At 40.4% G+C, this 13,851-nt stretch overlaps 1 protein-coding gene across 2 annotated transcripts in view; it reads right to left on the bottom strand.

Annotated features, from left to right (window-relative positions):
- evi5l (ecotropic viral integration site 5 like) overlaps window positions 1-13,851 on the bottom strand; it is a 25,481-nt gene extending 11,630 nt beyond the window's left edge. For both annotated transcript variants that reach the window (XM_068322700.1, XM_068322701.1), the window contains exons 1-4: window positions 13,568-13,851; window positions 6,203-6,608; window positions 2,204-2,393; window positions 904-1,128 (exon numbers count right to left, since the gene is read on the bottom strand). In XM_068322700.1, the coding sequence (XP_068178801.1) occupies window positions 904-1,128; window positions 2,204-2,393; window positions 6,203-6,444 (657 nt within the window). In that variant the 5' untranslated portion in view covers window positions 6,445-6,608; window positions 13,568-13,851. The remainder of the gene's footprint in view (window positions 1-903; window positions 1,129-2,203; window positions 2,394-6,202; window positions 6,609-13,567) is intronic.

Below are 13,851 nucleotides of genomic sequence, written 5' to 3'. Positions count from 1 at the left end.
TGTTAATTATTATTAGTTTAGTATATTCTAATTTATTTATGTTACAGTGTATTTTATCTTCCATTAAAGTCAAGTATTTCAGTAGGTTGCTGCTAGGTCAGCTATGAATTACAAGTGTTTTCACAGTTTGGCCCCATTTTTGTTACATGTACAGTTCATTTGGTTGACAAAAGACACCCAATAACTAGTGACGTGACGTTTCGTATTGAGGCTTTGAAGCTTCTAAGTTCTACGAGTTGAATTTGCAAATAAATGAGCAACCTGACATTAAAAACTGGTTAAAATCATTTAGGACACTCTGTGCAGCAGCAAATAGCTGCGCCTCACCTCCGACTGGACTAACGATCGATCGAAATAATATTTAAGTAATAAAAGAAGACGACATCGGAGCTTAAATATCTACTTCAAATATCAGATCAGGAAATAATCCGCCCTGTTTGAACTGAGTGCTCCACTCGTAATTAATTCAATCAGTTTTTAATGTCAGGTTTCTTAATGTGGCGTAATTAATACGCCACTTTGTCTGGCTCGTATCAGCAGCGAGGCTTCAGACGCCATCGTTTCCGACCCCTCCCTCCAAATGAAGCAAAGCCTGGATGCACGCTTCGCGGAAACGGCCCCTCCCCGACTCGGCACACGCTTTGAAGCCTCGATACGAAACGTCACATCACTACTTGTGAGATAGGAAATAAAAAGGAATTATTTCTTTAGGTTTGCTCATTTCTGTACACCTGGCCCCCTCAGGAGAGATAAACATACAGTATTTATAGGACTGTTACTGAAAGCCAAACTAATCAGATAGGATACAGTGAGTAAAAAATCAAAAGCAGTGGCAGATGTCCCTGGCCCCGTGTAAACATCATTTGGATCCCTCATCACTCAATATATTATTTAATTTCCCACCTTCATGACGTTGAACAGGACTTCCTGACCCAGGCTGTCCTGGCCTTTGAAGAACTCGTGCTCAGGGTAGGTGCGAGCGATGTCCCGGCGGATGAGCTTCTCACAGGGAGACGACATCTTGAGCAGCTCAGAGTACTGGTTCTTCACCGGCATGTCGGTAGCGTTACCCAGCAGCTGCCAGACGATAGCCCGGAAATGATGAGGGATGCCTTTTCTTATCAGCTCCTGAAGGAAAAAAAAAAAAACAAGTGGAGAGGTTGACGTTATTTAAGAGGACCGCTCGCAAGAACAAACAGATGGGATGGGAGAGGTAATTTAGGGAACGATGACAAGATATATTTAAAGTGATAATCTAATATTGTTTCAGAATCACAGCCACACACTCTACGTTATGATGTATTACTCTACAACAGTTTCACGCCCACTCGTGTTCTTCAAAAGTCTCTTTTCTTGTTATGTGCCTCCAAGCATCTTCTCTTCCCCGAGGTTTTCTATTTTTATCATAAAGGGGACAAACGGACACCAGTAGGAACAGAGGACCGGATCAAGAGAATCGTATCAAGACCACACACAACTATCCTACTAACAGATTAAACGCCTCGATGATGTAAAGTTCAGCTGCTGCGGGATGTCATTAATTTAAATATTGGACAGATTAATAGCCTTTTTTTTATTTTTATTTTTTACAGTTCTGGGTTCCTTAATAAGATATTACAGAATCCAACAATTTTCCAACAGGAGACTTGAATAACTTTTATTTGGAAAGCATAAAATCATTCTACAACTTTAATGATAGTTTTAAATGGCGAGGACTCCCAGTTAATCGTGCCTGGTGATTTATAATACAAGTTCAATATCTGTTAAAGTGGAAGTAGACCACATGATGTTAGATCAGACAATTCGCTCGAGGATCAAGTTACGGAGAATCCGAAGCACAAATGCTTTCCCTTTTTATCAGGCAGCAAAACAAAAGGTCAAAGTTGTTGAGTCAGTTTGGCTTAGCTGCACTGCACGTCTGCTGTAATGACTATTATTCATGTGAACAATGTGACACTTGTGCTGAAATTATATATTGTGCAGCCTCTGCTTCAAAATTAGTCAGTCTTTTTTTTTTTTTCCTGTGTCGCTCCAAACCAGTAAATGCTCTCTGAAACTGACAAGTTGTTAAAAATGAGAAGAGAAGGTTAATAATTCTTATTTAAGCTATGTGTTAATTTAAAAGCGCAATACAGTGAGTGACATATTTGGAAGAAAATGCTGCATTTGACAAAACAATCATTCATTTTTCAATTTTCCACACCTTCAGGAGTTTGTCCTTCTTGCGTCTCCACTCTTCCCACTCATTGACGATGCGCCCCCACAGGATCCAGGTGTCCTCCTCCAGGTGTGACAGGTTGGAGGAGGCCGAGGAGCTGGACACCAGCGACGAGCCGCTGTTGCGCCGTGAACCGCTCATCGAACGCATCGACTTGGAATCGGCCTCCAGTAACCTGTAAAGATCGAGAGTTAACCAGGATGGGATGATTTTGAATGGATGTATGGGGTTTTTTTTTTTAAATTTTGTACATGTGGTAGTAAAACAACAAAACAGACTGAGCAGAAAAAATAAACATGACCATTGGAAGTACACAAAACAAGAATAACAATAGTCAAAACAATGATTTCCATATGTGCAAAAAGGAGTATGGTGAAGCATAAACTTATGTAAACATACCCCTTTTCAACTTCTTGGTTAACAATCAATAATCTCAAAACATATATATATATACAAAAACAGAAAAAGAATAAATCAAACATATTTATATTTATGTAGTTAAATAAACCAATACATAAATCATTTACGACAACACCTGATTGTTGAAGCCCTTCTTCCCTCCTGTACCCGTTGAAAACCACGTGTTTGTACCGCTTTTTAAACGGGGTCATACTCGGACATTGCTTATTATTGCTGATGATTAAATTATAATTGATTGTTCTGACAGAACAAACATGATTACCAGGTTGAGCTCATTTGTCTTAATGATATTGTACACACTGGGGAGTTAGGATGAGTATTAGGAGTCATGACAGGATACATTAAGTCTTTAATAAAGTTGTTGATCAAAACTATCACTCATTCATTCATTCATCTTCTGAACCGCTTTATCCGCCGTAGCGGGTCACGGGAAGCTGGAGCCGATCACAGCTGTTAAAGAGACGCCAGGAGGCACTTTGTTAATATTTGTCTCATCTCATATGTCAGAACCCTTTGTTTGCAGGTGAAAAAAATGACTTTTGGTCTGGGGCAGCAGGACGGCAGAGATGATGTGATTACAGGGACCCTAGTTCTCTACAGGGTTTGAGGTTCAGTCCCATTTTGGGCTAAATGTCCGATCCTTTTAAGCCATTTGACTCTTGCGTCTCCGTACTTTGACTCATCTGCTGAAACGTGATGCGGAGACGACGGATTGTGAGGCATTATGCTCATGTCTACACATATCACATACCATATCACTTTTTTCTTTTTTTCTTTTGAACTACAGAGAATTTTGGGTTCTTGTGTGTGATTAAACTTTATCTAATCCAGGGATTAAACTATATCCTTGAATAGTGATAACAGATTATTACTTATTCAGATATTATCCTTGATCCTGAACTGATTTTTATAAAAAGCACGAAGAAATGACGGCGAGTCAGGCGGAAATCAGGCGGATTTCTGAGAACGGTGAATATAAGGGGAAGAGAGAAGAAGTATTTCTGGTGCCAACTGAAAAACAAACAAACATGGAATGCCATTAAACCAAAATGACTTGTGAATGCATAGGAAAATGAAGCCCTGACTCCCTCCCGTGGCTCTTCATTGATTTTGTTGCCTGATTCCTTTGCTTTACTGTTCTTGTCGTTTTAACTCCTCCTGTTGCGTTCCATTCTTCATGCCAGACTTGTTTGATCTAGATTATTAATGATTTGACATAAAGCACTTTGAGCTACATTTAATGTTTGACAAATGCTATGCAAACAAAGTTATTACAAACATCAAAATGACATAAAAGCTTCACAATGGATTATATTGTATGGCGCTGGATGAAATGAGATCGCTGTTATCAAGAAACATTGATTAATGGATTGATTAACAGTTGTTTTTCCACCCCAATCATTACTTTGTATTAAATACTGTAAAGTGCCACATTATCAACATGAGCTCACAATCTATTCTTAATACTTGCAATCTTCAGAATGTCACATTTTTTAAAGGAAAAGTTTTCGGTAGTGGAAAAAGTCACAATCTTTTCAAAGTCCTCCCCTCTGGTTGGTGATACAGAACCCATTGTGTTAAACCACCTGATCCTGGGACGGCTTCTTTCCTCAGGCCGTCTCTGATGAATTCCTGAACAGTTGGAGTGCAACTTTATGACATAAAACAGTGCAATAACTCATGCATATATTTTTGCAATTCTCCAATTTATACTACTGCTAGATCATCTACCTCATTTCACTGTTTTTCTAAAGCTTAGTGTTAACCACACTGCTCATGTTCTGCAAATCTGATCTTTTTTTTTCTCTCTTCTTTTCCCAACACCTTGTACATTTTGAGCCAAGTTCAACTGGAATCAGATTCTTTGTTTGAATACACAAACTTGGTTGATTCTGAAATACACCTTCAACAAGACAAGATAGCTTACAGCATGATATGACTTATTCTTGTAAATCAATGTGATTGCAGCATTTAAAAACATCCAAAATATATTATTTGAGTACAAGTATTTCCCTGATATAGTTGTTGAGGTGAAGTCCTCGGTAAATTACTGGAATCAGTACTATCTTTTTCTTTTTTCCACACACAGACTAATTGCGGGATCGATGGGTTCAAAGGAAAATCAAGCAAATGGCTCATTATTAATTATTTCACCTGAGGAGGAACTCGAACATGCATTTGATAAAAACTAAAAGGGCCATTCAAAAAAAGTGATGCATGTTGAGTCAGACAGGAGTAGAGACAGCTGATTCAAATGCATCCTCAGCAACGCCTTGTGACTGAATGTTCATTCTCCTGCATGACAAAGCATCTGTCACATCCATTATGTGCTCCTTGCTCAACTTTCTACTTTTATTCAAGATGCTGTCGTCGCACAATTTCTTTCCATGAAACGCTGCTGCAGTAGATCTGAAGGTGGGAAAGTGCAATAAATATTTCCTTGAATCTCAATCCCTGCTTCCATTCAAGCGTGACCCCATGAGTGAATGGAAGCAGGGGTCTGGATCCAACTGCGCACAGTCGTAGAAAATACCGACTTGTCCATGAATGAGTAGTCAGGCATTTGTGGTACATGATATTGGCAAGTATCTGAAATTCATCGACAAAACATATATTGCAATTCATTTGTTTGAAAAATTTAAAATGGGAGGAAAATTCCAATGTGTAAATTCTTCTCTCATCTTTTCAAACACAGGATTGTTTATCTGAAATATTTTCTCTTCCGTAACAGTTCTCCTGATCATCTGTCTTTGCCTCCAGGCATACAATCTGTTTTTTCATCTCAGTTTATGCCAGCTCTTTTTTTTTTCTTGCCTGTACTAAATTGCAGTTTTATGGCTGCCAGCTTCCGTTACGGTTTATATATATATATATATATATATATATTTTTTTTTTAACATTGTTCTCCATCAACCAGAATACATGTACTGACGTACATGTGTTTTCATGTCCTCTAATTGTTTCTGGTAAGTCTTAGGTAATAATAAATTCTTATTTAGAGTAGTAATGGAATTTAAATGACCTCAAATGGCGATGATAGATTCATCCATCAATCTATTTGCTTCCGCTTCTTCTTCTTTTTGCAGGTTGCTGGAGCCTACCTCTGCAGACTACGGGTGAAAAGCAGGGGGACATTCTGGCGGCCTCTCCGGTGCACAGCTGAGCCACACGAAAGCCCAACAACCATTCACACACACACACACACACACACACACACACACACACACACACACACACACACACACACACACACACACACACACACGCACTCCTTCGGACAATTTTTACAAGACCGATGCTAAACTGCATGATTTTGGAGGTGGGAAGAAGCCGTAGAACCCGGAGAGAACATAAAAACTTTGCACAGAAAGGAGTCAAACCTGGACAGCTACAGCGCCACCTACTGCTCCACCGTGCCACCCACAATTACAGGTAGAAATGTCTTACAAACAATTCAGCTTAAGACAGCCTCTCGGAACCAATTGTGTTCACAAGTTGAGGACTACCTCTACTTTGCTTTCTTTCCAGGAGTTAGTAGTTAGCCATGATGAAGACAACACTCACCTGTTCTGCTCCTCCAGTTTAGCGAGCAGCTCCAGTTCATCAGGACTCAGGTTCTCTGAATCTGCCGGGGAGGCAGCTGGTGCTGAGAGCACTGCATCATGGGAAGAGGAGTCTGGGCTGAGCACTGGGCTTCCTGTTGATGGGGGATCTGGGTCCGTCCCCAGAGGGGAGGAGGGACACTCCAGCAGAGGGAGACACCCACTGGAGCCTTCTCTTTCTGGACTGCCGCTGGGTATCGACATGGTGGTGGTGATGGGGTGACGGGTGAAGCGGTGTGGGTGTGGGTGTGGGTGTGGTCACAGCGAGTCCCAGTCTCACCGTCGGCCTCCCTCCTCAGTGAGGCTGGCCGATGCCTAATTGGCCACTTTGTTGGCGGTGGAGCCAATGTGATCAGTGATCATCAATCCTGCCATAGATCAAGAAAGAGTTGATTGAAACCAGGCGTCCATAGATAATTAATGAGTCAATATATCATCAAACTAAATTTGCCCACTGTAATCTACCAGAGCTTCAGATCTCAGCTTCAAAAGACATCAAATATCCAATGGTATCAAACAGACTGAAGTAATACATTAGAGAATTTGCTGCTTGATCAATGAATGAAATAAATTATAAGGTTTTATCTTTTGATTGAGTTCCTATGCGTAGGATGAAGGTGAACTCAGTGGTGTAGTCGCTGTCAGATAGACAGTGAACTGATCAGTAAATACTCTATCACATATATTTTGGCCCACCTGGGTCTTGAACCGGCGACTTTCAGTACCCGTTCAAAGACTTGGAGGACTGAGCTACTGCCCCCCCCCCCCCCCCCAGAATTTACAGCATCAATCTCAGAACTGACAACGTGAGTGTGGCTTTTGCTTTAAGATAAAAAAAAAAAAAATCATCTGACAGACGGGTGAGCCTCCGGCGATGATGCATCTGCCGTGTTTGTCACAGATATTCTCCTCATCAGGAGACTCACAGATTGCCATTCTCTCTTGCAAACTTACTTGTACACTTGTGGACATTTTCACCTTCATATCTTTAAAGAGAGAAGCAGTTTAAAAGACATAGAGGCTGCCTAGCACAGACATTCAATCACCTCCACCCCAATCTTCAACTGGTCCCATGAACTGAGTTTTAATTATGTTTGTTCTGCTGCAAATCCACATTATAATTAAGATCGAGAGAGCAGATGTTTTTTTGTCATTGATTTCTTGTTTTATTCTGGAAATTTTAATTTGTCAGTGAAACAGAGTTACACTTTTGTCTCATTCTGGCAGCATTTCAGCAAAAACTGATCAAACTGGGTGAATTGGTTTGTTGCCGAATGGAAATCATAACACATGACTGCATGGGGGCAGAGAGACACACACTGAACCTTGTTCTCAAGAGTTGTGCAGTCTTTTAAAAATGACCACAATTTACTTCTGGTACAACCAGAAAGCATCTGGAGGGACAGGATACCACAAGATGAAACCAATATCAATATTAACATGTTAGCCGCGAGAAATCAGCTTCAAAAAGTTCAGCAATACATTATTAAGCTGTGTCACTGTGGCCAGACCACACTGTAAAAGGTGTGAGTCATGCAGCAGAGTGCATTCAAATGGAGGGATTTTATCTCTTGTCCTCTCTCTCTCTCACACACACATACACACACACACACACACATACACAAATGGAAGGACGCTGTGAAGGTCTCTGACAAAGCAGGAGAAGACAGATATTCCGAGCTTGCTCTTTACATTGATGTGTGTTGTGAAAAAAAAACAACTGCAGAATATCAGAGGTTTCATTTTAATTCTCTTAAAATTGTGTTTCACCTTATGCATCCACCTCAGTCTGTGTGTTGCCATATATGGTCACAGCCAGGGTCAGGTGTTTAGACTCAGCTTAACTGTGATCTTCATGTACAACTGTGGTACTGTGTCAAGTCTATGTCTGAATGCACTCCAAGGAGCGCTCAATGGCTGCACAGACGGCACTATTATTTCCTCTTCTGATCCCTCTTTGCACGCATGCACGTGCACGTGCACACACACACACACACACACACACACACACACACACACACATACACACACACACACGGGCATGGAAAACATGCCTGATTTTACTTTTCAGTGGAAAAAGGCAATTCCCCATCCCCATCAAGGGTACAGCTGGCCAGGGGCAATGACAAAGCAGGGTAAAAATAAACACCCCCCCCCACACACACACCACCACCACTAACAAGAAAACAAAACAAAAAACCCACACACACACCGACAATGGATCCATAAGTTTCGAAACAATGAAGACACAAAAACGGGAAAATCTGACTAAGATTTTAAGAACGAAAACCAGACAATTCAACTGAGAACAATATCATGCTGTAGAACGAGCTACTTTCCCCATAATCTTCACCCCAACTCTTTTGATGTGTGTGTCTCTCCAGACTTTAACTTGGATTCTTGCGGTCCAAAGCAACACTGACTCAAGAAAGAAAGAAGAAAGAAAGAAACTTTATTGTCCCTCTTGGGGAAATTATCTTTTCACTCTTACTGAATACAGTATATATCCTCAAGAGGACATTTCTCCCACATATGCAACTCTTCTTCAGACAACAAGTAAAATTCTAATTTAAAGATGCACTCCTTGTAAATGTGTTATATTGGTAAATGTCTTATATACTTTATTTATATGCAGGATTATCCCATTTCCACCTGCAGGTGGACATGTTTGTAACTCACATTGTGGAGATTTTCGGATTGACGTTAAGCCTGAATGAACTATCATCACACTAAGCGCATTCAAAGCAAAACACTTAAATGTTGCTTTGAATGCGCTTAGTGTTCAAAGCAACCAAATCAATTTTTGGTTGCTTTTTTTCACCAAAGCAACCAAAAATGACCACATTCAGGTTAAATGACTACAGTATTTTCTGCACTATAAGGCGCACCGAAAAGCCTTTCATTTTCTTATAAACAGACAATGCACCTTATAATCCAGCTCTCCTTATATTTGAAAAAAGTTTTAGAATAGGCCATTCATTGAAGGTGCGCTTTATAGTGCGGAAATTACTGTAATGCTTCCCTGCTCTAAATTTAGTCAGCATCCTTCTGCAGATAATTCCCTGAGTGATATTATGACAGGACATCATCTAGGAATAGCCATCCCCATCATCCATCCAGTACTTTTAACGACAAGGGCCTATTTGCTCTACTTCACCACTGAATACTTAGCCCTGTAGTGCCAACACCCCTCAGGCTGCCTAACTAGCTACAAAATACATTGTAAAAAAAAAAAAGACTACAACAATCCCTCCCCAGTCTCTACAATAAGCGTGTCATGGAAGTCAAACCATCACCGTACCACTGGTACATAGCCACTGCTTAATCTGATACAGAAATAATGAGTGACACGAGTTTCCCTTTCCAATTATTACATCATCGGTTCATGTCATACAATCCCAGTAGATCAGCTGCTGTTTAATCCTCTGTTCTGATTTTCAAAACATTTGTCCCAGAGACTGGCTGGAGAGGAAGAACTACATGACATCATAAATCCACAAACACTTTCTAAAGCACAAGATTTTTTTTTTTTTAAAAGATCTCAAGCCTGCAATAGAAAATAAGGAAATTCGTCAAGCTGTTCATTTTCAGTGAGCCGATCTGGGCAGGTGTTCACAGAGACGCCACAGGAGGATGGTACTGTCTGTGAAAGCAGAACGATCCAAAAGTGTAAAACATGATTTACAGCGCCTGTTCATTTTGGCATCATTGAGGACGAAGGAAAACCTCTAATCTTAAGAAATACAAAATAAAAAACCCTGCACCATTTCATTTGAACTGCACATTGTTTCTTCCACACTGTTTACTCCAAAGTTCAGGCACGTGGCAGCCTGTTAGCTGACGCATCATGTTACAGATCGACTGTGCAAAAGGAAGCATCATCAACAGGAACGGTGCGAAACACAGATTCAAACCGCCTCCTTCTCACACTCGACAGCACGTCTGCCTTGTTAATGATACTCCCTGAATTACACAATCATAAATCATTGCCTCGTGCTCATCTTAAACAATAACAGAACCTTAACTTTGCTGACGGAGCACCTGGCAAAGAACAGCAGTGTGTTTTGAACTCACAAGACATTTTTTTCCACTGTTTTGTAACAATTACACAGCTGAGGACAACTTGAACTTGACATATTTTTATTTTATATTATTAGTTACAACTATCCAGTATATTTTGTATGTATTTTACATGTGATCTTAAGCTTGTATGACACATGACAATCTCAAAAAACACAACGTATTGCAGCTCAGCACATATTTTGCATGTGATCCCTTTGAACGTCTTCTGGTTTCTAGATGATTTTCCAACAAAAAGAAAGACTTTACAAGACTGTCTTGTAAAGACATCTATTTGAGACCAATTGAAGCAAAAATACAAATTATTTCACAAGAAGGATTAGAAAAGTCTCAAAAGATTTATCCAAACCTGCATTTTTTTCATCTATAATTACTGATCTTAGATTATATATTTGACTAGCTGCACCTGAACATGCCGTAACAGAAAACCACCACTAACAAATGAATCTAAAAACAGATTTTGGATGCAGTGGTGCTTCAGACAGACATATCTCACATTATTACTGCAAAAGAAAAAAAAAAAAGATCAAGAGATGGGTGGGTTTATATTCATATTCATATTCAGCGCTCTGAATATGAAATCCTGGTTCAGTCAGTGTAAAATCTGCGTGGCGACACAAATTCAGACACAAATCTGAATGCATGTAAGAACAATAGCTTTGAGAGATGAGAGCTGCATGATTCAAGCTGCAGTGAGCTCGAACTGTGCCGGCCATGTCATCGTGCTTGTCTGTATTTACGTGTGTCAGCAAACTAAATAACGTGCAGCACCATAAATACAGACCGGACAAGGGCAACAGTCAACCTGCCAACCAGACGGATGAAGCAGCCAGAGCTGAGAAACATAACACAATTAAAAACGAGCAAAAACCTGTTGACTTCTGACATTGTGGTCAGTTCTGGTGTTTAGGAATCAATGACAATGACAACTCATTTCAGTGCGGGTGACGTAACAAGGTATTATTGTCAAACACTGAGCATTTTAGAGCTGAGAGATCTCGTCAGTGAATGGCTGAGTTCATCAACAGAAAATGAATCTCCTTCAATTTTTTAACTTTCAGCTTCTTGGATGTGACTTTTTAAAAAAAAAAAATTCTGCCTTCTGTGATTCAAAATTGACTGTTTGGGTTTTATCCTGCTAGTAGATGCAGAATTAAATAAGGCCCTGGAATATTTTATAAATTAAACTATTTAATTGAAAAAATAATCATCACATTTATCAACACTAAAACATAACTGCTAACTGTAGCTATATAATATTCAGAATTTTATACATTAGGGAAGCAGCATCATTTAAAGATTATACCATTGTCAAACAGCCAGGTACCGATAGGAATCAAAATGACTGACCTCATCATTTACTTCAGTTCACATTCAGAACTAAACTAAGCGTTTTCCAGAAACCTGTCTGTAAAGACGGACTCTGAGGGCTTCACAGAGGCAAAATCACCCCTGATGGAAAACAATATGAGGACGAATCTCTTATTTTCAGGGAGAGTAGTCATTTAAATGTGCCTGTCACAGGTACTACGTAACCACCAAACCTCATTATTTGAGCCAGCTACGATCATTTTGCAGAATCGTTAGAATTACTTCTATCCATCTGCATGACAACAGCTGACGGATCTGAAATGTCTGATGTTTTATTGGGGCTGACGGTCTACATTCATCTGCAGTGACAGGAGGATTAAATTAGCCTTTAACACCTTTAGGCTTTAACAGTGTTATGACCCTGATATTTGGCTTCTGCCACTGAACAAAAATAAGACTCCTTCTCTTAATGTAGATTACACACACACACACACACACACAAACACATGCATACACTAAAATCTCCAAGTATATCTCTAGAACTAAATGCTCTCTCACACAGGTGAATTATAAGATAGAAACAGTGAGTTGGTGCAAGCAGAGAGGCTCAGCTGGGATACACTGGGCGTCCTCACGTGCTACACTTAGACTGAACAACCTTCTGTTTGTGTGCAGATAGAGAAGATTTCAAAGACGTGGCAGTTGAAGACAACAAGGCCACCAGAAGACTGACCTGTGTGGGACACATGATGGCAACATGAGGGAGATGCAAGCGGCATGGTGACTGCATTTCACAGATTAACCTCCTGATTTCAATGTATTTCAGTGAGTGATGAAGAACGGAGGATGATGTCACGTTATAATCCACAATGTGTGATTAAACTACATTTGAGGTAACGGCACATGCATGGTAATGGTACATAAGTGGTGATTTGTCACGCTGCTATTTATGCACATTTAGAGGAATGTGGATGCAAATCACACTGTGTTTAGAATGATAAATTAGGTTCAACATTTTGGATTACCAGATCTGGAATATTACTTCCAAGCTTGATGTCTAGCAGATTTTACAAAAACGCCATCGAGTAATTCTTGTCAAATTATTGCATGATTTAACCACAAAACACAAATCCTGTAACTGACACTGAATATTTAATTAAATTAAAAATAAAACCTGGATTCAGATGATGATCAGTCGAATGCACACATCCATGCCCTGGCCATCCCCCACCTCTCCAAAGAACTGATCAAATTGCATGATTTTTTTTTTTTTTTTAAATTGCAGCAAACAAAAACAAAACAAAGAAGCAAACAAACGCAGTGAGAAACACAACCTCCTTGAGGCAACAATACTGAGGGTGAATAGAAATGTAGGCCATCCATGTCCATACAATTCAGGAAGAAGAATTCAACAAGGATCTTGACAGACACACAAGTCGATGCAACACAGCAACAAGACAACAGCTGATCGGTGAGGATGCCGGTCACCCTGAAGATCCTTTGTCCTGCAGTTTGAACCCTTCTCTTCCATTAACAGTGTTGTTTTGGACATGACATGTCATTATTCTGGCCTCCTGCTGCTGGAGGATGCCGGGCCTACATGCTCTGCAGTCAGCTCATGGCTGGGCTGGAGCAACATCAGTGCTCAAAAAAAAAAAAAAAAAAAAAAAAAAAGACACATCATTCCGTCTTTGCGCCATCAAATCCACCCGGCATCCCACAATAACACGATTGTATAACGATAATAAAAAAAATAAAATAAAAATGAGACACGAGTGGGAGGAAGGCGACACGGAGCGACATGCAGTGTCTGAGCAGTAAGGAAGGTTTCTGGGCTAATGAACGGGCAGGTCCTCATGGGGGACGCGCTGCACGGAGCGTTTTTGCGCTGATCCAAATACACAAATAACGCACATCCGCACCCACTAATACCTACCTGGACTCATTTTCCACGATCAAAGCGGTGAAATTATCGTCGCTGCCAGATCAATTGCGTCGGAAATGTCCGATGAGTGCTATCAGCTAATTAAAATCTTAAAAGACCACCAAGGACTGACACGGAGATCCAACGCACTGCCATCCTCCTGCCGCCGCTCAACCGGGAGGCAACGCCGCGGGAGCTTCCGCACGCAGAGGCTCCTGTGCGTGGAAGGAGTTCAGTGGAGCAAAAGCTTCCTGTGTGGATCAGCGAAAATAACCATAACTTTGGCTTAACGTGGC

The sequence above is a fragment of the Antennarius striatus genome, chromosome 8 (assembly GCF_040054535.1).
Source record: "Antennarius striatus isolate MH-2024 chromosome 8, ASM4005453v1, whole genome shotgun sequence".
NCBI lineage: Eukaryota > Metazoa > Chordata > Actinopteri > Lophiiformes > Antennariidae > Antennarius > Antennarius striatus.
The sequence above is the reverse complement of the archived record's forward strand: the minus strand, read 5'-3'. Positions and strand labels throughout refer to the sequence as shown.